At 40.1% G+C, this 26,720-nt stretch overlaps 1 protein-coding gene across 2 annotated transcripts in view; it reads left to right on the top strand.

Annotated features, from left to right (window-relative positions):
* ASCC3 (activating signal cointegrator 1 complex subunit 3) overlaps positions 1 to 26,720 on the top strand; it is a 199,323-nt gene that overhangs the window by 26,370 nt on the left and 146,233 nt on the right. For both annotated transcript variants that reach the window (XM_083433415.1, XM_083433414.1), the window contains exons 7-10: positions 1,194 to 1,335; positions 3,278 to 3,403; positions 18,961 to 19,161; positions 19,632 to 19,772. In XM_083433415.1, the coding sequence (XP_083289541.1) occupies positions 1,194 to 1,335; positions 3,278 to 3,403; positions 18,961 to 19,161; positions 19,632 to 19,772 (610 nt within the window). The remainder of the gene's footprint in view (positions 1 to 1,193; positions 1,336 to 3,277; positions 3,404 to 18,960; positions 19,162 to 19,631; positions 19,773 to 26,720) is intronic.

Here is a 26,720-nt window from a genome sequence, read left to right on the forward strand (position 1 = left end):
CAAGTGGAGAATATAAAGTGTATGAGAAAGATGAGGTAGTGAGAGAAGGTGAGGAGGAGGAAGTGAGGGAGAAAGGTGTCGGGGGCAGTGAAGGTTGGGCTACAATTAGAGACTTGTCAGGGAACAGTAAGGTGTGTAATAATAAAGCCAAAAGCTTTTTCTTCTTTGCATTGTTTTTTCTACTTCCCATGCCCCTTCAACCTTTTTTCCGACCCTATATGTACCCGTCCAGTGGAAATTTCTGGGCTATTCACCCTTTGATCACCATCTTAATTAAGACCACCATTCATTACTTCCTGAAGAGAGAGCTCTTTGTTTGACCAGCATTTTATAATCTTCTTTTCCACCCAACTCCTCTCCTTGCACAGTGTTGGGTTTAGAATATTACATTTTGCTTACTTTTTACTCATCAATATTTTGGTGCAAGTAATATTTTAGCTTAGGTGCAATATGAGTGATAGGACTCCATCTTTCTCCACCATAAAGTTTTATTGTCAATCATCTTCTCCCATCTATAAAAGCTGCTCAGGGTATGAATAAAGTTTCTTGCAGTCCTCCCAACTGACTTTTTTGTGGTTTGTCAGGGTCAACATTCAAAAAAATGTTCTTGGGAACTATTGCACCTTTGTCTGATATACTGGTAGTGAACCACCAATTGGCATGGAATGCTGGCTGATGTGGGAGGGACAAAAAACAAGAGGGGAAATGGAATGGCGTATCCTGAATGAATGACTGCTAATCCTACCTACTGTAATGTTTTGTTTCAGGTCGCACTTGTTCTCTTTCAAATATTTGTTTTGAAGCTGAATTTGCATGGTGGGAGAAAGATTCCATGTGAATTCGCCTAAGCAGTCATCTTTGGGTGTTTGTAGAAAGCCAAATTTAATTGAAACTTCAAGCTGTATACCTACTTAAAAAGAAAAAGAAAAGATGGAAAACCAGTAGATAATTAAAAAAAGCCACTCCCAAACAGGTTGTGAAAAGTTATTCTATATTGATATGTTTACTGAATTAAAAAGCAACTGAGAGAAATTTCATAGTTCCTGTGTGTTTCAATAGGAGGTTCATTCATTCTATAATACAGGTTTGCTCAAGTAAAAGGTGTGTCTAACAACTGTAATACATGTAAATGTTTTGCTGAGTTTGCATAATATAACCTCTTGATTATAATGTGGTTTATTTTGTGATTACAGAGAACAAGCGCTTTTGAACGCCCGCACAGCACCAGTGCTGGGCAGACAGCGAGACACAGAATTTGAAAAAATTCATTACCCTCACGTTTACGACTCTCAAGCTGAAGCTAGGAGAACCTCAGCATTTATTGGAGGATCAAAGGTATGCTTTGGGTGTTTGTTTCTAAATTCTGCATTTGAGGGAGTGTGAAACTTGTTTAAAGCCATTTATATATTAAAAAGAAACATATTTTCCGCTCAAAGGAGGCAATAATTTGTCTTCACGTTGATTTAATAATATTTCCCCCTACTCAATGAACACTTGCATGTTTGGTAATCTTGGTGACAGCCAAAAGTCACTTATTCCAGAGAGATCCCGCTGAATTCATTGCCATTAGTTCCACTAAAGTGGTTTTGAGGTCTTGGCAGCCTCTGCCATACTCAGCTGTTTTTCTTGGAATATTGAAAGTGGAACAATCCTCTTAAGGACTATTGGTGGGATTATATATACAATGGACCACCCAGCAGTTAAAGACATTGCTACAAGCTTTCACATTATGGTTGTGAATTAAAGTTGTTCCTGAGTGGAGCTGGTTTTGGTGGCTCTCAGGTTACAGCATTTCAAGTCTTTCCCAGCTGAAACAGTGCAGAGTGCATTCGTCCTCCAAATCCAGCCTTTGGATTTAGAGCTCCATGTTAATTAGAAACAAGCGCTGTTCTCCTGGCCATGGGTAAGAGATCGGGCAAGTGTCCCATGCTCACACTTTCTCTCCTTTGATTTCGCATGTGATTTCATGCCATACCATCTGTGTTTCAATACAGGTGTGATTGGCTTTTAGGTAGAGTTTGAAAACACATCTGCAAACCTTGCTTAAAGGGTTGGTAGAGAAATTTTGTTGGCCGTGAAATTTTGTTGGCACTACAATGGGGGGCAGGGGGAAAGTTGTGGGGGGAGGAGAGAGAAGGATAAGAGGGAGTGTGAAAGCATGCCTCCAAATGTGGTTTGAGAGAGAGAGAGAGAGAGAGAGAGAGAGAACAAAACAGCTCAAGAGCAGACCAGCTGGATCAGATCAGTGGCCCATGTATCCCAGCATCCTGTTATCACAGTGGCAAACCAGATGCCTCTGGGAAGCCTGTAAGCAGGATCTGAGCACAACAGTTCACTTTGCACATGCAGTATCCAGCAACTGACACTCAAAGGCGTGGAGCATCAGCCAGTGGTGATGGAACAAAACCATCATGGTTAGTAATCAGTGGTAGCCTTTTCCTTCCTGAATTCCTCTTTCAGCACCATCTAAGAGAAGATACTATGAAACAGGACATTGTGGACTTTGTGCTTTGAAATAGACTTTTCTGTAAATAAATAAGCCTGTGGCAATATTTTTAAAGTAGTGGTCAGTAGCATTTAAAACATGTATTGCAACCGCTTTGAAGGTGTGTGTTTTTTTACAATCAAGCGGTACATACATTTCATGAAATAAACAGCAAGAAACAAAATACCTTGCGGATGCACATTTTTTGTAATCATCAGTATGGCTTTCTCCAAACCACTTAACTCAATTTCTGGGCTGCTTGCACATTTTTTACCACTTGGAAAGTTACTTCGCTTTGTATTTCTACTGTCCAACAGGATATCTTTAATCAAAATTAAATCAATTACAAGCAGAAGCCTTTCTCTGGGGTTAATATAATTGAAGCAATGAAATAAATAACAGCATACAGATTCAATTTTACCATGATTTCCATAAAGATTTAATTGATGTTCTATATAGATTTTTGATCTCTCTCTTTCCTCTAGAAGGCTTACTTTGAAACCTTCATGTAAAACTGGGTTGTTGTTGTTTATTTGGAGAACCCCCAAATAATCCCCTAAAGTTCACTAAAATCTGCAGTGGAGATGGGATTGATTTTCCCCCATGGAATTCCAGGAACTTGTTTTGCTTAGTTTTTGCTGCTTTGTGCTTTTTGATGTTAGCTGTGTTATTTCCGGGCTCTGTTCAAACTGAATTTTACCTGTTTGTGGAGGGGTTTCAAAACATTATTTATTCAGCTAATTATTTTTAAGTTGTTTTCCCCCTTTCTTTTCTCCTGCTTAATTTTCACAGATGCTTCTGCCAGAAGGTATTGAGAGAGAAAATAACAAAATGTATGAAGAAGTAAAGATCCCTCACACCGAACCGATGCCTATTGGTTTGGAGGAAAAACCAGTTTACATTAATGATTTGGATGAGGTGAGGAAAACTTAACTTTTGTGGTGTGCTATGGAACACGTATACAAACTTTTGTTCCATTGTATCAGTATTGAATCAGGCGTGTTTGAAAGAAAAAGATAAATTCAGTTTTTGTGTGTGGTTTAATATTGATATCCGGTTGGATCAAGGATTGTTTTGGATAAGCTGCACGTCACTGAGCACCCCCCACCCCATTCCACCCCCATTCCCCACCCCACCCCACATCTCTCACTGTCAGCACTCAACAGTGGATTTTTTGCAGGAACAGAAGGTTGCAGTGGGGACGAAAGGGCAAGAAGGCCCCATTGTGCAAGCCAAGCTTTCTTTGAACTTCTCTGGATTCAAGCCATGGTGTTCTCACATGTTCTAACACTTTACAGCATGGCATAAGTAGAAAAAAGACAAATGCTTGCTTTTATTGGGTGGGGTGGCAAAGGCGGTAGAAGATCAAATCCAAGATCACTCTGGTCAGTGACCAAAATAAATCAATTCATTATTTCAAGATGGAAGAAACAGGAAGAGAATATAGTAATTATTTATAGACCATAATTTTGTTATCTTTAGTTGAAAACTTGATAATGTAATCTGCCTTAACCCTCTGTCAATACATAATCTTTAATCAGTTTGGATGCAGGTGTCTGTGTGTCAAATGCATGCTACAAAAACCAGAAAATTAAATTATTTCAAGGGTAGGTAATAAGCATGACATAATGTACAAGTTAAAGAATTATGCCTTCATCAAGAATTTTCTTTTTTCTAGCAATACACCATAGTTGCAAATAAGATATTGGGGTTGGCAATACCCCACAATGTAAAGTATAAACAACTAAAAAAAAATACATAAAATAGTTATGATGAAAAAGGCAGGTTTTTCACAAGGAGGTTCTAACTGGTGGTGGGGGCACAGAGATTTAATTTTGTTTGTAAAAAGGCTTTGTAAACCTGTGGGATACTGTTGACCCCTGATACTGTTGGTTGAGATATTAAGGGATTTGTCTCTTGGGAAAATAAACAGTTTCCCCTCTGTGCTCCTTTGCTGCAAGAAATGGCAATAAGAGGTTCTGGTTTAAGTATTTGTAGACATGAATTAACTAGCAAACTACATTTTGGACAGTTTCTTTGACACCTAGCACCTTGTGTGTATAGTTTTTGAGTTTCTTTTTTCATTTCACTAGTTCTAAAACTAGTGAAGAATAAATCTAGCTGTAAGAATAAATCTAGATTTTCCTCAAGATTTGGGATGGTGAGGCTGGATTGCTACATGGTAATTTATGGTGGGATGTTGAGAACATGAAGTTATGAAGTGAGCCACAGAAAAGTATAATATTGAGGGGGGGTACATTTGACCTCCAGCTGTTTGTGAGGCACTACAAGCTAGTCTTAAGAGGCAGAGATGTAACCAAGACAACCACTGAACAGGAATTTAAATCCATTTCTCTCTGATTCAGGTCATACAGTTCTTTTTTTCTACATACCTCTCTTCTTATTGCACTAATTATGCAATAATACAGAATGTTTGATGTGGACTCTTTCTAGCATTAGCTTTTGGGCATCATCCAACAAATGTTTAGCACTTTGGGCTCTCTGATTTCACTTAGAAAAGCACAAGTGCTTAATTTTGGTTACACAATGCCCAGTAGGTGGTAAAAGGACATCTGTCAACTGGTTTTCAATAGATTCCAATGGCAGATGGAAAACTGAAATGCTATGCCGTAAGCCTTCAGAGCTAAAGGAGGTACATTATTGTACTTGTGACCTTTTCCTCTACGCTTCTCCCAACATTTTTATCCAATGGAACATAGTCGTGTAAGCTGCTTGGTAGAAGTTGAGCTGGGATTTTTAGTACCCATTGCAGGATTTCATACTTTGGCAGAGTGCATCTCTTATTTGAAAATTACATGTGATTTTGAAGTATTGGCATCATAGTAATTAAAAGGATGACCTTCACTCATTTTGCTTCAAACGCAAAGGGTCCCTAGAAATATCCATGTGGTTGCATAACAGTTGATCTATAATGTTTTGAAACTTGTGGCTTCCAGTCCAGCCTGCCTTGGAGGCAGTCTCCATGACAGTGGGGGATCAGCAGACTAAAAAGAAAAATGGTTCAATTTGCTAAACTATCCCATATAACATGCTTACTTTATGCATCCCTGAAATGTGTGCTTTTAAGGTATTAAAATCTTGCTTCTTACTTGGGACAAAGAGAAGTTTTTTCTTTTTCCTTTGCTGACCAAGTGAATGGTGGCCTGCTCTTCCTTCTACAGGTAGTTTATGCTGCTTTTACAGGCCTAGTATTTGCCAACCTGACAAAGCAGTTGCTTTGTCTCTGCTGCTGTTTCTCTGACATTTTGCCAGAGCATACTGCTGATATGAAAGAAAGAGGTACTGTCAAGACTAGTCCTATTTCCTGTCGGGTAGGATAGCCAAGACTGGTTGTGTGGTAGTCTTTCTTAGCCTAATGCAAAGCTTTGCAGTGGTTTATCCTGGGCTGGTCAGACTGCTGTGATGCTAGCATGCCTTCCGCTATGCTCTATCTTCCTCAAAAACAGAATGCTGTTGTGGTGCAAGCAAGGAGCCGGCAGGCAGAGGGTGATGTGTAGCATTGGGATGGGAGTGTGTAGGCCAGTGCTTTGAAATTATTTACAGGGCTGTGATACAAGGTTAAGCCTGTTCTCTTCACCGCTCTTCTAAGGTTAAAGAAAGGCTTACCTAACACATCCATGTTGCTGATGAATGGCTCTACTGTTACCTAAAGTGGATGGCTGTGATAGGATTTATTTCCTTGTTTCATGTCATTTCCATTTTCTTTCACTTGCTATAATTAATCGATGGCCTAAATATAAAAAAGTACATATTTTTCTTTGCATAATGGTTAGGAATGATTACAAAATCAATACCCTCATTTTCTTTCCGTAATGTTTTCTTGCTTTTATGGTTTTAGTTAATAAGCAGGGCTGGTTGAAGGCAGACATATTAATGTATAAATTTTACTTTTGACGTCACCCTTCAGGATGTTTTGACTGTTTCTTAGGTTCCCTTGAAGAATGAGGTCAATCATTATTGTTTTTTAGATATTTCATGAAAGCTTGACAGTAACTGATGTCTTTTGAAGAATATTGTTGCTGTGTGTGCAGGCATAACAACATTCTGTAGCAAAACAAGCAGGAGGGGATAGGAGTGAGAGTGTACATTTCTTCTACCACTATTTTAATAACCTGGAACTCCTTACTATTGGGAGTAACCAGTGCTCTGTCTGTCTGGTATTGGAAGAAATCCATTGGCATAACAGGGCAAGGAGGCAAGCTTTGATTCCCCTGCCTCCTGCATACCTCCACGTCCCCTTAAAACAAAAGGAGCGCTGTTTGAAAGGTACATATCGTGCACTAGAGAAGTTCCTGAGCTAACTGAACACTATCACTTTTTGGTATGGCAAGACTACTTGATTTTGAAAATGCAGAACAAGTTATTGTTTGCGGAGGGTAACGGGGAGGATGGGGTGTATTTATATATAGCAGTCATTTATATAACCATGTACATTATTAAGAAGTGAAAATTTTAAAATGCTATTTATGCACCTTTTAAGAGCTGTCCGGATAGCATAAAATCCAGCTTTAATGACCTTCATTTTTGCTCAGATATTCTGATGTAATATAGTAATTTATCTTCTTCCTCTTTTGAAGTCGTGCTATTTTTTCCTTCTGCCTAGACGTATTGGGGCCACATTTCTGAAATGTTTATAAAAGCAAGTTTTGAAAATAGTTGTTAGGCATTATTCTTAGGCTGATTATCTTCTGGCACGAACTTTCCAGTCATTTGGTTGCTAGCAAGTTGTTTGGCTGCAGCTGGCTGGGCTTTATCAGGCAGATGGTTTCAATACTGGGTGAGACCATATCACAGGACCACTTGCATTTATTTAGCAGGGGCTTACAGAGCCGCTCTCCCCAGGATGGCTTCAGCTACATGAAACCTTGAGCCACGCTGTGGGCCTGTGCTTGCTCATTAATACAAGATATGCACAAGCCTTTTGCTCACACATATAGCCTCCTTATGTGGTGAACTGCAATTTCAACAAGGAAATCTACATCATAACCAAGGTTTCCCATTTAGTCTTAACTGGAAAATTATACTTGTCAGTTTCACTACAAGCCAGGAGCTTAAACCGGCTTCAAACCATGGCTTAGGAAATTGCCAGTTGCATTTTTTAGCCCAGTCCAATATCCAGAATCCTGTGCTGATCAGTTTGGGAGAAATGAGGGGATAAAGTTGGATTCAGGCACCTCCATTCCTTTCAAAGAGGGTTTCAGCATTCAAAAAGCAAAAAACCAAAAATTGCTTATATAAACTGATGCATTTTGTTGGAATGGATGCAGTATCACTGTCTACAAGAATCATGTACATTTGTATAGCAAGATGTACTTTATTAGAACAGTGCAATGAAAGAACAGTGAGTAGGGAGTTCATATTAACCAACAATACACCTTCACTTGCTGTCCAGGCATAATGTATTCATGAGAGCTATGCAGACATCTTGAAAAAAGTTAGTGTAGAAAATAGATGCTTAGTGTTGGTTCCTGTGGAGTATTTCCTAATGTGTTTATCTTTTTTTAAAAAAAGAAAAAAATGGTTTAATATGCTTTTAAAAATTTAAAACATACCTATAAAATCAGGGATTGGTGATGAAGGGACATGGCCATAAGACTCATGGGTATTGATTTTAATCATGGTATTAATTACCAAGTAGAAAGCTTCCATTTGCATTATTGATTGTAATCAATGCTCTCTATTTGTACATCAGTTAGTATTCTACAGTTTATTGTCCAGTTGAATATGGCTTCCTCTCTCACTTTGCTGTTCCTGTGTTAGTGTAACAAAAGGTGCAGTTACAAACAAGTAAAAATAAACATTTAGTTTGAAACTTTTTAGCTCAGAATGCATTGTAGCTCATCGAGCATTAGCTGGTCCAGAGACAAAATTGGACGCAGAATATGTATCATGGAAACCAGTGGGAAACTAGGGTGCTAGCTGGAGCATCTCAAGCCATGCTGTAGCTGAAATGTATGTGGGAAATAAGGAGAGTTCTGGATTGAAGTGGTAATGGTGGTGAATTGCTAATCGTCTGAAGGGTTGGGTTTATGCAGGGGTGAAGAACATGTGGCTTCAGATGTTGCCGCAGTACAACTCCATCCCTTATCATTGGCCAAACTGGCTGGGATTGATGGAAGCTGAAGTCCAACAAAAGAGTGCCCCTGATCAGAGGGTGAAATCCATGTTAAAAAATGGAGGTACCCAGGACCAGACCCAGAGATGCTCAAAATCACTGGACATATAAATGTATTTTACCACCAGTAAATGAGGAATAAATATTCAGAATTCTTGCGACTCAAATATAGCTGTTAAAGCAAATGTCATGGAATTGCTAGAGTCAGTCCAATTGGTGATCTGGGTTCATATGTGTTTTGTTAAACTCCCAGTGTATCTTTGCTCCTCTTGTTCCTCATTCTACAACTTTCTTACTTGTTTCCTAGAACAGGAACATAGAAGCTGCCTTATACTGAGTCATACTCTTGATCCAACTAGTTCAGTATTGTCCACACTGAGCATGGGGAACCTGTGGCCCTCCATACGTGGCTGGATTTCAATTCCCGTCTAGCCTAGCTAGCATGGCCAGTGGTCAGGAATGATGGGAACTGTAGTCAAACAACATATGGAGGGCCACAGGTTCTCCACCCCAGCTCCACACTGACCAGCAGTGGCTCTCCAAAGTTTTAGACAGGGATCTTTTCTATCCCTACCTGAAAATGGCAGGAATTTAGTCAGGGATGTTTTGCATACAAAGGCTGTACTTCAGATTATAGCCATACATTGTCACCTTCACAAATTATATTTAATTTTGATTTTTAATTTGTTCTAGCTAAGAACAAAAATCTACACCTCATTTTTGTTCACGCTGAAAACAAAAACAGTAAAATGTTTGGTGAAATTAAAATGTACAGAGTTTTCCTCAGTTTTTCTAAAAGCAAGCGTTGCGTAACTTCTACTTCAGGAAACATGAAGTTTCTGCTTTGTTCCCATATAATTACTAGGAAACAACTAGTGTTTGAACACTGTTATTAACTGGAGTAAAGATTTCTGTGTAGCACGCTTGATGAAAGTGATACAAACAGTAGAAACATTCTTAATTATTTTAAAGGTTTTTCATATTAAAAGTATGTTGTTCATAACAATAATGAACTGCCATCTTGTTGTTTCAGTCTTAGGCATTAAGAACATATACATAATGTGCCCTAAAAAATTATAGATGATAATTATTAGGGAAACTATTCTTTTCCAGAACAGGCTGTAACGTCTGATAATATTTTAGGTATTTGGAGAATTTGCCTGTTAGAATGTTTCAAAGTATAAAACACACTTAAAATAGAAACGATGTTTACAGAGAAATTTTATGGGTGTTTTTCTGTGGGGGGAAGCAGGGCGGAATCTCTTGGGGGAGCTATCACATCTTGCTAAGCCCTATCAGTGCATAGCAGCCAGGGTGAGAGGTGGGAGACTTTATTTTTTTACCTTTTTGAGGGGGTTATTCTTCTCCCATTGCAGTCAACTGAAAGAAATTAACTACACCACCTCCAGGACTGGCGTAGTTAGGGCCATTTTGGGGGATATGTCTGTGGAATGAAGTGGGGTTAGGATTCTGTGGGTCCTCAGCCAACTCCAAGATGTGCTTGTGGAGTTTTCCATAGGTATACCAGATGCTCTTCCCAAAAGGTCTCCCAACCTTCTGTAGCAGATTCTGGTGAGGTAGGGTATTGTCAGGGGAAGAAAGGGGAAGTTCCATTTGTGCAAACAGAAGCCCATGTTGTAATTTGGATGCCACAACTTGATATCATCTATGACAGGGGTTGTCAACCTTTTTGATGCAGTGGGCACATTTCAGATTTTCAGGGTACAGTGGGTTACAGTTACAAAATGGCTTCCAAGGGGGTTTGCCATAGCACAAAATGGGTGTCAGGGGGACATGGCAGGACACAAAATAAGAGAAGGTACTGTCATGATGAAGCTTGTCCATATTTGTATTTCTATGTTCTTTGCCTGAAAGTAAATAGCTTGCATCAATATGAGATGTGCCTTTTACCAAGTCTCCACCCCCCAATTTTCCTTCTGTGCAAACTAATGTAATGTTACTAATTTTGTCAAATTATCAGCTTTAATACATTTTTGCTTTAATTTTGGCACAGTAGGTGATCTGCTTTGGGGCTGTGAGATGGAAATTAGGATACAAACAAACAAACAAAAAGGTAACCATGTCAACCCATAAGGGGGGGACGGACCAAAATACACATTAGGTAATATTGTTATCAGACCAACCAAAATGTCACAAAACGTTGTGCAGGTTTTCAAGTTTTTAAGGCAAAAAAAGTTTTCTTTGTTTAAATTTTCTCTCGTGTTCCACCTTAAGATACTTACAAAATACATACAAACATGGCTTGAGGAACAGCCTTTTCTTTATGCCCACCGCCTTATATTTTTTATTATTTAACCTGATGAAGAGTTATTGGGATCCTGAACGCTTACGCATAATTAGTTGCTTACTCTAGCTTGCTATTGCATGAGATAAAGAACAAGAAAAAAATAAGTGCACTCTAAAAAGTAGATGCTCACGACATTTGTGTTTTTCCCCCCAGAAGACTGTTCTTTCCATTCTCTGTTGCCTCACTCCTACTTGACGGGTTAACGTTTATTATCTCTGTCAGCTATAATTACCCTTTAAAGTAGTGTGTGTTAGTTCTTCCCCTTTTTGTTAAATAGATACTGTAGCACCAAGCTTGAAGGAGGTGGTTTATCTCCCATCATAAGAGAACAAGCAAGTTAAATATGTACTCTGAAAATCATTATTCAGTACATGTGGAGATCTCTAAAGTGATAAGATTGTTAAGAGCTTTAATCGTGACTCATGCCTGAACAGCTGGAAGCTGTGCCATTAGTTAGTGCCTGTAGGGAAGGAAATTTCACTCACGGTCTTTCTCCTCAACCATTTTATTTTGCAGTAAATACACATTTGTTGAGCACACCTTCCAACCAGTTTGTGCTTCTGTTGCTGTGAAATCGTGTTTTCCAAGAACTTAAAGCGCAGTAGGGCGAACCAGGTGCTCTAGACAGCACATTTGTTTTCTAATGTGCTTGCAAGGCTGAGTGGAATATGGTTGGATGAGCATATCGGGCACCTGTTGAATATCTCTGTAGTTTAGTTATGGTTGACACAGAGTTAATCCCCGTGCATTCTCGTGTTGTTAATTTCAAGTTGTTCAAAAGTAGGGAATACCAGCAAAGTTACCTCCTGCGACAGTGACCTGGCATTTTGTTGAATGTGTTGTTGAGCTTTTATCTCCTCCCACCCCAATGTAGCTGTAAACATTGTTTGGAAGCTGTGCACTCCACCTTGTTTAATAGCTCTCTTGACTCATGAGAGTCTGTAATTTATTACTTTTAAACAGTTAAATTAAGAGATATAAAAGGGGGGAATAGTTAAAACAGCATGTAAAATAGCAGGCAGGCTAAAACAGTGCTAAAAACAGGCTCCAAATAAATTTACAGTGTTCCTCAGTTAAAAGGCCTGGGTTTTCACCTTGTGTCAACAACTCATAACAGGGTATTGTATAATCTTAATGTCTCGACGGAGAAGGCCCAATCCATGGGAAGAGGAACAGGAAGTTCTTGGAAGTATTCAGATCCGAAGTAAAATGTTATAGATTATCCCCTATAAAGTGGGAGGAGAGCTCATGAAGCTGTTTTAGAATTGGTGACCATTGTTCTAAATTTCATGTTGGTTAGGAGCCTAGTTGCTGAGTGTTGGACCAATTGAAGCTTCTGACATGTCTTCAAAGGCAGTCTTAATCTACGATGCATTGCAGTTTATTCTGAACGTTGCCCAAACATGGGTGACAGCAGTGTTCAACACCTTCACTGTCTACTTTGTGCATGGGATGAAGTACAGTGGTCCCTCGGGTTACAAACACCTCGGGTTACAAACACTACAGATTACAGACCCCGCTAACCCAGAATTAGTACCTTGGGTTAAGAACTTTCCCTCAGGATGAGAACAGAAATCGCGTGGTGGTGGCACAGCGGCGGCAGCAGGAGGCCCCATTAGCTAAAGTGGTACCTCAGGTTAAGAACGTACCTCTGGAACAAATTAAGTTCGTAACCAAAGCTACCACTGTAGACATATGGCGAATGAAAGCTCATGCCTCCATAACTTGGTTAACTAAGGTACCACAGGGTTCTTTATTTTCTTCCCGAACGAAAGTAAATTTTGTTTAGCGGGGAAACATGAATACAGCAACATGCAAACATGCAACATGCAAAAATGCAACATGCAAAAATAAAAGCAGTGGCCCAGTTTGCATTTCCCAGTAAACTATAGGTTAAAACAAAACTGGTTTGATGTGAATGAAGAGTGGAACCCCCAGGGCACTGGTCCCACACTCTTGCTGTGCCTATGATGAAACAAGCCAGAATCTGAACCTGAACTTGTGGTTTGCTTCATGTGTCCTGATGCACATGTATTCGTCTGTAGTTTGATCTTAAAGGAAGAGTTGTACTAATCCCCCAGTTCTTTGTTGCTGGTTTGTTTTTGCAATCCAAGTGCTTGGTTATTAGTGTAAATCTAAGGAAGGAGAGAGACAGGGATGCTGAGAGAAGCCTTTGGTCATGTCTTGTCACAGTGACAACCGTGGGTGGGTGAATTTTTAAATTTGTTTGCATGGCCAAACATAGTTTTGCATTTGTTCTTTATATTCCGGTTTTAATTTGCCATCTTCACTCTGTACTCCACTTGATTTTTCTAACAAGTGGGTGTTGTTGCTTGTTGCAGTGGCACAGAGGAGAAACTAGGGTGGATCACTATTTTTATAACACAAACAGCAGAACTGTTTTCATCTACAATAACAGGACCTGACAATGTTGGCTGTAGGCATAAGATTAGCTGGCAGGTGGCTAATTGGCTTTTCCTGTGTCCTGTCATGATCCAGAAGTGCAACTGCTCACCAGCCGAGCCTTTTCATCGAAAATGTGATGTTATGTTGCTGCCAGAATCAACAGTGGAATAAAGGAAATAAGCAGCTATTGGACACTTCATGGCTGACATTAAGGTCCCACAGAACCTTGTTCAAAGGAAATATGTATGGGACCACAGGGCTTTTGAGTTGGTTAATATATTATCAAGTCCTCTCAATTATGTGATTGACTGTAGGAGATCCAGGTTTAAATTGCTTCTTAGCTGCAGAATTCTGGAATAGGTGGATATTGTTGTGGTCCAGCAAAGAAATTCTTAGCATTAGAGGCAAGTTTTGAAGAATAGATTGACTCTGGATTTTTTCAGAACATTTCAGCAGATCAATGGATGGTAAAAACAAATGCAACTCTGAGTAGAGGAACAATAAACTCCACAAACAGGCGAGCTCATTGCATTCTGTGACCTCCAGGGATATTAGATTTAAACCCAATCCCTTTGAGGCACAAACCTAACGTGCCACTACAAGTTAGCTGGCAACTAGGTATCAGTGAGATACTGTTCTATTCACTCCTTTGTATTTCATATTCAAAGTGTGACTTGAAGGGACAAATACAAGCTGGGATAAAATATCTTACAACCATAAATCATCATCCCAAAACCTATTTTAATAAGTGGATGTTACACAGCAATCTAGAATTCTGCTGCTAAACCTTTTAAAAGAGTCAACTCATAAGAACTGGCAGCATCATACCCATTAATCAATGCACAATTATACTGTCCCGATTCTTTTTATTTAGTCATAAAAGTCCAAATGGTCAAGCTGTCCAGGGAAAAAACAATGATAATTTTCAAGGCAAATTAAAGCCATCGCAAAGTTCAATTCTCTTCTCCATTTTGCTTGTTTATATTATTTTGTTAGGTAAACATGTTGTTCAAGAGCAATTAATTCTTATCAAATCAAGCAAGAGTCATAAGTAGCAATGAATTTGGGAATACATGACAAGTGGGAAAGTTTTCATTGAGAAAGGGAAGCCATAATCGGATTAATGTCCAACTTTTAAAATATGCAAATTCCAGGTGTGAGGCTAGCAAATGCTTAAGTCTATTCCAACTCCCTGTTCAGCTCAGTCATGTGACCTAGGCTTCAAGTCTCAAAACTCAGTCAGGCCCATAGTCACCTGCTGGGTTATGTGTCAGTAGCCCTCTCAGAGGCTTCTGAACAGCGTTTGGAATGGGATAACTTACACTAATGTAAGTTTTGCTGGCTTCCGGTAGTTAGAATTGCTCTGTAAATTGGTTCAGGACAGACAAGAAATTTTATAACTGAGATGTAGAATTCTTTGGCATAAGGAGTAGAAATAGCTCCTGTTATAGTTAGATTTCAAAAATAAGTAGACATATTCATCCCTCACAATGGAAAAGAATAACAACATTTTTACCTTTCAGCTTTTTGCATGTGCAGCATGGTGACCCCTGCCTTTTCTTACACAGAAAACTAGATCAGAAATACCCATTTGTCAGATCTGAGTTTGGCAATTCAGGTCTTTTTGAAACAGCTGCAAAGGGGCTGACTAATTAAATGGGGTGCAGCAGAAAAAGCGAAATATTTTCTGGACTTCCACTAAACATTACTTTTTACCTCTTCCAGCTCCTGTAGCCATCCAGATACATTTATTGCATTGTGAGGGAAAGTAACTGGTGGAGGGGATAAGGTTGCAGGGGGGGAGTGGTGAAAGGGTTAACCCTTGCCTATTTTCCCATTGCTGCAAACTGATCAATTGCAAACAGGCAAGAATAGAGCCTTGGGTTCCTGAGCAGTGATCTGCACCTGAAGGTGTGTTGCTCAAACAGACTATTCTTTAGGTTGTTTTCATAAATTGTGGTTCCTTCTCTTTCCTCATGCCACCGTCTCTTAGAAGTACACGTTTGAAGAGCTTTCCAAGATCGCTTCATTCTTTCTGGGCTTTGATTTCTTGTTCCTGCCGTCTTTTAGGAGTAGTGACTTGACAGACTGCCAGACCATCTTGAAAAATTTGTCGTCGCTCACTCCTACTACTTTTCCTCCTCTGCCTGCTGTAACCATTATTTTTTAAAAAAAATTTCAAAGCATGTCGGTAGCGATTCTTCTCCTGGAAAATGTTTCTGCCCTTCTCTTTTTCTTCTACACTTATGAATTGATCACACCTGGAATAGAAAACCTTAAGATGACTTTGACTTTTCACGTGGCGACTTTCTGAGAACTGCTGTAGAAACAAAGGGGACGCATTTTTCATTCCCAAGCCTGACCCCAGTTAGCATGATTATGAAATTACTAAAAAACTTAGATTGCATATATTAACACGCATAATCTTGCACAGCAGCTGTAGAATACTTATGCTAGGTGAAATAAATGATCTGCCTAGTTCAACATTCTCTCTGGTATCTGTGGCCAGCCTAATGTGCCAGAAAAGCTTGCATGCCCCACATCTCTGTGCCCTGTTATCTGAATGTCAGGAATATACTACGTGAATATGTCCTTCATGAATTTACCAGCTCATTAAAAAAAAATTTTTTTAAAAAAAATGGGGCATGGGTGGCTTTGTGGGTTAAACCACAAAGCCTAAGTCTTGCCGATCAGAAGATCGGTGGTTCGAATCCCCGTGACAGGGTGCGTTCCCGTTGCTCGGTCTCTGCTCCTGCCAACCTAGCAGTTCGAAAGCACGTTGAAGTGCAAGTAGATAAATAGGTACTGCTCCGATGGGAAGGTAAACGGCGTTTCCGTGTGCTGCTCTGGTTTGCCAGAAGTGGCTTAGTCATGCTGGCCACATGACCCGGAAGCTGTATGCTGGCTCCCTCGGCCAATAAAGCGAGATGAGCGCCGCAACCCCAGAGTCGGTCATGATTGGACCTAATGGTCAGGGGTCCCTTTACCTTTACCTAAAAAATAAAATAAAAATCTATTGACGTAAGTGATGTGTTAATATTCTGTGATAGTAGGTTTCATAGGTTTATTGTGCATTCCTGTGAGGAAATCTTAAAACTGCTTTGTTTTTGTTTTACTGTATAAAATGAAATAATAATTTCCATTTTCTCTGCTCCCTGTATACTTAAAAGTCCTGATGTTATTTGTACAGAAAATGCTTGATCCCTGTAATCATTTCAATTGCTTTTTAACATTTGCTTCTCTTACTATACATTCCTGACAGTGGTGGGTTGCTGAACCTCAGTTGCGATTGGTCCCAACTCCCATATCCATTGCCAGGGATGATGGGAATTGTATGCCAGCAAGAGCTGGAGGACCACAGGTTCCCCCTACCCGCTTCAAACACAACTTGAGGCAACTTCTGGATGCACTGCTCTCACTTGAGGCTCAAGTGGCCTTGGTGGCATGGAGTGCCTTCCATTGGCTTCAACTGTTAGTCCAGCTATGTCCTATCTAGACAGGGATAGCCTATCTTCTACCATCTATCCTCTGGTAACCTCTAGGTTGGGACCCGGGTGGCGCTGTGGGTAAAAGCCTCAGCGCCTAGGGCTTGCCGATTGAAAGGTCGGCGGTTCGAATCTCCCCGGCGGAGTGCGCTCCCGTCGTTTGGTCCCAGCGCCTGCCAACCTAGCAGTTCGAAAGCACCCTTGGGTGCAAGTAGATAAATAGGGACCGCTTACTGGCGGGAAGGTAAACGGCATTTCCGTGTGCTGCGCTGGCTCGCCAGATGCAGCTTTGTCATGCTGGCCACGTGACTCGGAAGTGCCTCCGGACAGCGCTGGCCCCCGGCCTCTTGAGTGAGATGGGCGCACAACCCGTACGGGCAGGGGTACCTTTACCTTTTAACCTCTAGGTTAGTTTACTGCAACAAGTTACACATGGGGCTGCCTCTAAAGGCAGTTTGGGGCAGAAGTTGGCTGCCAGGTTGTTGAACGGGGCAAGACAGTTTGGGCATATAATGCCAATCCTGGCCTGACTGCACTGGCTGCCAAATCGTTCTAGGTCCTATTTAAAGTGCTTGTTTTGACCTATAAAGCCTTAAATATCTCAAGACTTCAATAACTCTCTCCAGATGAACTGACCCAGACCCTGCAATAATAATCTGAGGCCCTTCTTCATGTGCCTCCTCCACAAGAGGTCCAGAGAGTGGCAACACAAGTGAATGTGTCTCTTCTGTGGTGGCTCTCCCTTTGTGGAATGCTCTCCCCAGGGAGGCTCGCCTGGTGCCTTTGTCACATATTTTTAGGTGTCAGGCAAAAACTTTCCTAATATGCCTAGATTAAAATATGAAGTATTGGATGGAAGAAAAATTAGTGAGGAAAGATAATAAGAATATGAAGATGATTTGAGAAGGTTGTAGAATGCAAAGATTATTGTAAATTGTATAATGTGTAAGAAATTGAGTTGGGGGCGGAGGGAAGTGGAAGGGAGAAAAGAATAATATGATGGATTGAGGAAATAGAAATGTAAATGTATGGGGGGATGGGGAGGAAATGGTGTTGGCTTTGGTACATCTGTATTGTAAAGTAATATGTGAAAAAAATAAAAAAGAAAAGGAAAAAAACCTCAAAGCGGGGAAAAAACCTTTCCTCTTCTCCCAGGCTTTGACTAATTTAAAAAATCTGTGGCCTTTTAAATGGGGGGGGGGTATTGTTTTTGTTTGTTACTATGGTTTGTGTTTTTTGTGTTTTTATATTGAAATCCATCCCATGATCCTTAGTTGAAAGGTGGTGTAGAAATATAGTAAGTAATCATATTCCATTGATATGGGCTAACCAGCATTGTGCATAGCATTCTTATAATGTTACTTGCTTATAAATTGCCTAAAATGAACTGTTATCAGTCCATATCAAGGAGTGCAAAGCCACAAGATATATGCTGTTAGAAGAAAAAAGTTGATTGCAAAGTGGGAGGGGAAGTAAGTAATGGTCTGTTTGATTTGGTCAAAGTGGTAGACTGTAATCTTAGCTGAACTTGAAAGGAGACGAAGTGTGACTAAGGAAAAAGTTGTGAGAAATGTTTATTTTTAGTAGTGAAGTGGAAAGAAAGTTGGCAGGTGATGACAACTAAGAGGACCTGAGGAGCAAAAAAGTGAAGAAGGGAATGGATAAATGTGAAACTATGCTTTTCAGTTAGTTGAATGTTAGGTGTGATGTAGTCTAGGGATAGAAACTGGGGCCCTCCAGATGTTGTTGTGACTACAGCTGAAGACTTATTCGAGCGAGCAATTAAAGTAATTTCTGCTTTTATAGTTTATTTTTACCTTTTTTATCTTGATTGCATTTATTGACCTTGATGTAAACCAAATAGAATCAACTGCAGGTAAGAAATACATAAATAGTCAAAATAAATAAAAGTTGGACAAATAATATAATTCTCATAATCCCTGGCTGTTGGGTGGGGCTGATGGGAGCCAGGAGCCCAGTATCATTTAGAGGGCCACTGGTTCTCCACCCTGGTGTAGTTCATAATGATCAACTGGACATATTAAAGTTAGAGAGAATTGTACACTTTAGTCCTTGTCAACAGCAACTGTTTTGATTATTTAGTTGAATACTTCTTTTCTTTTCTGGACTTCTATTGCAGATTGGGCAACTTGCTTTCAAGGGCATGAAAAGGTTAAATCGAATCCAGTCCATAGTTTTTGAAACTGCCTACAATACAAATGAAAACATGCTAATCTGTGCGCCCACTGGTGCTGGAAAGACTAACATTGCCATGTTAACAGTTTTGCATGAAATCCGTCAGCATGTTCAGCAAGGAGTCATCAAAAAGGACGAGTTTAAGGTAGGAATTTAATGAACTGCAGGACAGCTTTATAACTTGTAAGATAAAGCCCATTATAGAGTTGTGCACATTTATAGGGATTCAAGAAGTTTTCAAGGACATTGTGTTTTCCCCAAGTCACACGGAGATGGAGCCTGTTGATTTACTTCATCTCTGTTATGTAATTCCTTTTTCTGTTCTGAAAATCTTATTACCCATGTGAAAAGCTTTGAAAATATATTTAGCTTTGATGCAGAACCAATTTTCAAAATGATAAGCCCGTGTAAACAAAATCTATTGTCTTTTAAAAAGCTGCACACTTATCCAGCACCGATAACCACTTTCCATATACCACTATTAAGTTTTTCCCCCGTTGCTGTAAGTGCTAGGTATAATATTTCACAATAAATTGTGATTTGTATCAGTTGCTGCAAAACCAACAGTCTTGTACACTTTGCTCATTTATCAAACTGGTGTCCTTTTTGGTACAGATTGTTTATGTGGCTCCTATGAAGGCATTGGCAGCTGAGATGACAAATTACTTCAGTAAGCGGCTGGAGCCACTAGGCATCACAGTGAAAGAGCTGACTGGTGATATGCAGTTGTCGAAAAGTGAGATTCTACGAACCCAGGTATGCTACATGACAAACATAAATATATTGATGGATGCAAGCAAGCAGTAATGTATAAATGTGCTTTAACAAAACAATGAAATATTCTTGATTCATGAATTAAAGCAGTGATTTTTCAAACTTGGTGCCATCAGGTTAGCTTTTCTGCAATGCTACCTGCTGCAGAAGATGGCGGGAAACATTCTAAGCTGCCTTGAAAGTCCATGCATAGAGGGAAACATTTGTGGAATATCTGAAAAGTTTTTGTATACATTTAAGCTCGTTAGCAGGATTAACGTAAAGCAAGAAGTTAAATGCAACATTAAAGAAAAATCAGGGAATAGCTAATAAATCGAATAACGTAGGAAACGCAGTATTAAAAATGATAAGAAACTGCAAAAGGGGTGGAGTCAAAATATATATGTTTATTGGGAGGTTTTGTATTTGTATGTCTCTGGGGGGAAAATTCCAAAATTGGAAAATAAAATTTATAAAAAAGAAAAAAGGAAGTCCATGCATAGTGCTAGTCAAGCTTTTTGCGTTTCACCAGTGCCTTGCATGAGCAGAGATCACACACGCCACTCCACTGTATGCATGCTTTCAAATGGCAAGGCATAAACAGTAGTGATGAAGAAATGTCATCCAGTGAAACTTGTTCTTATTTACTGATACTTTTATTGGGAAACCAACTCCATATGAACTTCCAAATGGCCCAAGCATCTCTTGGATGACTCTGAAAAACTGTTTTATGCCATGGCACCAGTATTGGTGCTCTTACCGCTTGCAGATCTGAGAGAGAAGCGAATGGATCTAGTGATACACAAATGGAGCTTTCAGCTTCTGTGTAAGCATAAGAAGAGCCCTGATGGATCAAGCCAAAGGCCCACGTAGTCCGGCTTGCTTTTCTCATAGTTCTCAACCAAATACCTACAGGAAACTCACAGGCAGGACCTGAGTACAGGCTCCCCATTTGTGTTCCCTAGCAACTGATGTTCAGAAGCATGCTGCTTCCAACCAGGGCGGCAGCCATTTGTGGCTAGTAGCCATTGAGAGCTGTTTATATCCATTAATTATCCTTCGTGAATTTGTCTGATCCTCGTTTAAAGCCATTCCAGTTGGCGACCATTACTGCCTCTTGTAGTGGTGAATCCCATAGTTGAGCTATGTGCTGTGTGAAAAAGTACTGAATCTTTCAACACTGAGCTTCATGGGATGTCCAAGAGTTCATGCTGAAAGCATGTCTAAATCATCATCATCATCACCATCATCTTAGCACTCTGGCTGAAAGTGAGACAGGAGAGAGCTTGTTAGATTTCACCAAAGAGGGTTTTGCAAAACTGTGGCACCATCTCTGAGAAGACCCTAAGTATCACCTGAGTTTTTAATCAGTGACAGGACAGAGAGCAGAAACTGATTTTAAGGTGTGGGCCAGTTTATTTGGGTGATGTCAGTCATGTCAGTCATAAGGGGCACTGTGCTGTTATGTATACCCTGTTCTTATCTCTCTGCAGCCTTTCTGTTTCTTTCCTTCAAACAGATACTGAATTGTTATCTAACTATTTGTGTACAGGTCAACTTACAACTTGCATATAGTTAACTTGCTCAGTCCCAGCTTTACATGTTTGGCAGCTGGCCAGCTGAAATCGCACAAATTAAACACACACGTTGTCGACAACCTACCCACCCAGACTCCATACGCAATATAGGGATTTAATACTGACCTAGCTAAAGGAGTTTTGTAAGGATTGTTGCAACGGACTGTGTATTTGAAGCACTTAAGTGTCTCTTATCTTTTTTTACCCCAGCTCTGATTTCTAGCCCTAAACCAGAAACTCTAGGCTCAGATGTAGGGGCTGGGATGAGCACACAGAGCTCTGGATAAGCAAGAAGAGCCCAATTCCAGTAACTGGAAAAGTGCCACATGCAGTGGATATGTGGGTGCACAAAAATCTATTATGGTGAACAGACACTTTAAATCAATGTGGCTGCCTCTGTTCACTCACAGTTCTTTGTGCACAGCAGAACCCAGCAGGGACTGTCTGCCTACATATTGTCTCCCCACATACTAGAAAAGGTGGCGTGGGCGAATTAGTTTCCTGAAGCTCCTTTATAGAGGTTTTCTGTAAAGATCTGAGCAGCATTAATGTCTATTTTAACCAGATTTGTGGTAAGCACACTTGTGAGACAGATGTTGATGTGGTTTATTATGTTAGGTAATGTTGGAAACTCTGAGACAGAGACGTTAATAAATCCATAATGAGAGTCGGTAGCACAACTCCTACATATAACTGGTTTATTACTTTGTGAAAATACAACTTGTTTATGTAAGCTAATATTTCAGTGAAGTGGGCACTTCTCCAGTTATGCGTGCAGTGTTGCTTTTCTGGAATGGGGAAATAGCTTGGAGGGGGCAAGCAGATTGCCATTTCAAAGATTAGTAGATGGATTGCTTTTGTGATGACAGTGCAGTAGAAAGAAGTGAAGCAGACAACGGACGTGTCACAGCTGAACAGAGCAAGTAGCCCTGAGGGTGGCAAATGATATCAGGACTTTTTGAGCTGTATGGATTAGCACCCTGATGGGTTTGTCCGCTGATGGACTTCAGACACTTCAGCTATGATGGCTGTTCTGTCCAGTGGCAAATGATCCTGACAGGAGAGGGAACAATGCAGTTTTTCCCTTCAAGGGGAGGGCGACAACCAGCTTTTAGGTAAGCAAAAGTGTGTGGGGAAGGGCTAGAATTCCTCAGTTCCAAGGTTTCTTCCTGCCTTTGTCAGAGAGAACAGTTTTTGGCACAGCTCCCCTTTTTGTTTGGCCTGTTTTTTGGCATAGGCTTATCTGCCTCTAGGGATATCATCGCCAAACTTGACATGAGGGCTTCCACAGGTGTGCAGAGCAGTTTCCCATAATGTTTGAGTATCAGGTGCCATTTTGAACCAAGATGGCAGACCAAAAGGTGGCTCTTGATTTTACCTGATTTTTGACGTGATTGGTTCAAACTCACAAAGTGCACTACTCACTTAAAAATTACAATATTTTCTGTTTTTAAGAATACTATGCAGGGCTGGGCACTCCCTGCTAGTATATAATGGAACACTAAGAGTATTTTTGTGGCACTTCAAAGTCTAACAAATGTATTATAACTTAAACTGAAACAGCTTCACTTCTGGAAATAGAATAATTGTGATTATAATAATTTTATTATTTATTTTACTTTTTGTTATTAAGCATGTGTGACAAAATCTCTGTATTTTCAGTCAGTATAGTCTCCATTTGGAATTGCTAATTACTCAGGTTGTTGGCTGCCCAGCTGCTGTTCTGCTCACTCTGACATTCCTTCTTCTGATGAGTGCTGCTTCACTTGCAATTTTTAAAGGGCCATTGGTTCTTAAATGCTACACGAGATGGAGCCAGATATGTGTATCCTCCCATGGCTCACCTCTTCTTTAATTCATACTCTGTGATTCCTCACCCCTTTTCTACCTACCACCTGGCAGTAAAAAAACACACACACAAAAAAACCTACTTTTTTTTTTAATGGCGGAATGAAAGAGAGAAGCCCAGTACCACTGATTTGCAGCCTTCATAGCTGGGTGGTACGCCGAACAGACACTTTATGGCGTCTGTGGGTATCCTTTTCTAGTATTAAAGGTCTGTTTTAATTAAAATACTATAGACATATACCACACATATTCTCTCTCTCTCTCTCTCTCTCTCTCTCTCTCTCTCTCTCACACACACACACACACACCAAAAAGCTATTACGCACATCAGCATCACAACTCTGCACTGTCATAAGTGAGGACAGTACAACTGGGGTAGCCTGGTTTCTTATTGTTTGCTGTTTTTAAGACCAGCTTTTCTTTTTTTTTACAAATGAGACCTTTTGGAATAATGGCTTTTGAACACAAATAGGAGCAGCTGGAATCACAGAAGGTCCTCTGAAGACCCCGACATTACCAAGAAAAGTTCCCCATTAAAAATGTTACATCTGAAAAGAAAAAGCAGTTGTTATAATACTTGTATTTTCTTCCATCATAACCAGGTGGAGAAAAAAAACTAATGCCGAGCGTTTTGCCCACCCACAGAGCTTCGGGATCAGAATATTTGCCTTTGATCGACATTTGGGCAGGGACCTGTAGCAATACCAGAATACATCAAGAAGCTATTGCTAATAAAGAGGAAGCCTTGTTCCTTTGCTGATAAATCTCTTGCAGCATTTCTCAGTGGCACAGCTATGCTGAAAGTAATTTCTTTTATTCACAAGGTAGAAAGGCATGCCCTATTTAAAATTAGATTCTTGTCCCCCCTTAAACGAACTACAAATGGAAATATAAAAATGTCTGTGTCTTTTTTCAAATGTAGCACAATGTACCCAAAGGTTGGAAGTGGTGTTCGAGGCTGAAGATACTTAGGAAAAACGTCTAGCTCTCCATAGGGAGCTGAACATCCTTTTCATATGCAATCATTTTTATAATCTGAAGTCTTCCTTATTTCACACTGTGTTCTCCCTTTATGGATTCATCTTTATAGTAGAGTGGTTTATGTGCCCCAGAATAAAGTGTTACATCCCACTTGATTGTATATTTTGGGAGGCATTCAGCAGTGCTCTTATGAACCTGCCATCTGTCCAAGCATTGCAGCTTGCCGGATAGAATGATCCCCTCTCTCCTCCCCCTTCATGCTGTTCTGGAGGTTCTTCCAGGCCTCCTATTGGCTATTTCAGGGGGTGAGGGGGAGGACTGCATGAAAGTCCCATTGTGCAAGCAGACCTAGCATGCCTCATCCTCATGGAACACATATGGGGAATCCTTCCCCCAGTATTTAAGGCAGAACTCGACAAGACTATCTACTCCCTTGCCCATCCCATCTTCTCACAAAGCTTCTGTCAGATGTCAATCAGACCATAACATCTAAACATTTTTATGCTTGATTCATTGCACAAAGAGCTCGAGGCAGGATTCAACTAGTTGTTCCATGCACAAAATGAGGTCTGCTTGCACAACCTAACTTTCTGCCTCTCTCTTCCCACCCGTTCCCCCCCCCCCAAAAAAAAAATGTTCTGGGGGTTTGAGGGGAAACCCAGAACAGTTTTAGGTGGTGTGAGGGGCATGAGAAGGAGGAAGTCTTATTGTGTGACTGGACCTCATTCCCCACACTCATGTCCCACTTAGCAGTGTGCTGAGTTCTACCCTCTGCATGCATACTTTGTGGGTTTTCTGTATCACTTTGTCATATGGAATACTGTTATACCTGGGCAGCTAAGTGGTAGAGCTCATGCATTCTGTTGCAGCTGGTCCCAGGTACAGTCAAGGCAAGAGGATTGACTAGGACTTGGAGAACCACTGACAGTCCTAACAGGCAGTACAGTGGTACCTCGGGTTACAGACGCTTCAGGTTACAGACTCCACTAACCTAGAAATAGTACTTCGGGTTAAGAACTTTGCCTCAGGATGAGAACAGAAATTGTGCGGCAGCAGGAGGCCCCATTAGCTAAAGTGGTACCTCAGGTTAAGAACAGTTTCAGGTTAAGAACGGACCTCCGGAACGAATTAAGTTCTTAACCCGAGGCACCACTGTACTGGTTTCGATGGACAGGTAGACAGGCCTAATATAAGGCAGCTTTCAAGGTTCCTGCTTGTGACACACTAACAGGTGATGATGGCAGATTACTAGTTACCAACGTATTCAAGTAAGCGCTTCGCAAAACAGTCATCTGTACCATTCTGCAAGCATGCTCGTTCTCCTGATTAGCCCTTTGTAACATGCAACTACTTTCTAATGCTGCTCAAAACCCAGCTAGATGGTGTGTTAGATTTGTGGCCACAACTGCATTCCTCCTCCTCCTCTTAAATGGCAGCCAAGGGGTCCTAATTTTGACTGGGATGATAGAGGGGAGGGAGGTGATTTGTACAAAGAAATGTGAATGTTCAGTAAGTGCTAAATAAGAGCAGAGTACGGCGCCTTGAATTTTGGGAAAGGTAGTATATATTTTATTATTTTTAAATTACTAATGGTAATTTAAATATTGCCAAAAAATGACTTTCCTTTTTTAAAGTATGTTGATTTCATTCTGCCTCCTTTCCTTGTGAACCCTCTCCTATTTTTTAAATGACAAAATTGTTTAATCCCCTTTTAGAATAAAGGCTTTTTTATTTCAAAACTATATATGTTCTGGTTGATTGAAGCAGGCTTTTTGCTTAGAAGGTTTAGTTTCGAGTATGCACACTCTTCCATTTATTTTACTCACTGTCTGAAAAAAATCAGTGTTAGTAGGCCTAAAAATGAAATAGTTAAATTAATAGCTATGCTGAGGTTTATTGTTGTACAACTTTAAAGGGCTAACATAAAAAGAAGAAATAATGTTTTTCTTTGGATCCCTCATCAATCCAAAACAGTTGAGCACGCTGAAAAGGAATATTTACTGCTTGTTGCTTATGTGTTTTCATGGACTGGTCCAACAGTGTCACCTGCAGGTGAACAAAATGTGTTTCTTAATTCTTGTAGTTGTTAATCCAATATATGATGCTGTAGAAGAGCTAATGTTTTGTAAAATAAAAAAGGGTGAAATGTTTTACTTTTCAATTCAGTATAGCCCAAGCTAGCAATGTTTTTGCCTACAAACCTTTCATCCACCTTTTCTTCATCTCCACATTGGTTAAAAGAATGTTTATAGTGAATTCAGGGTGAATTTCAAATCCATACAGTACATTAGATTAAATTAGTGACACTTCCCCGAAATCAGGAATGAGGAATGTGTGGTCTTCTGAATATTTCTGAACTACATCTGTCACCCTCATTACTGGCCATGCTGACTGCAGCTGATGATTGCTAGAAGTCCAACATCATCTGAATAGCTCCCCATCCCTGCTCTGAAAGTTTACCTAGTCAGTTTTAGATCTGATTTAATATTTGTAAAACGTGATGATAACACACTAATAGTCTTGTTTTAATTCATGCAGGCAAACA

The sequence above is a fragment of the Podarcis tiliguerta genome (assembly GCF_965153285.1).
Source record: "Podarcis tiliguerta genome assembly, chromosome: 3".
Lineage (NCBI taxonomy): Eukaryota > Metazoa > Chordata > Lepidosauria > Squamata > Lacertidae > Podarcis > Podarcis tiliguerta.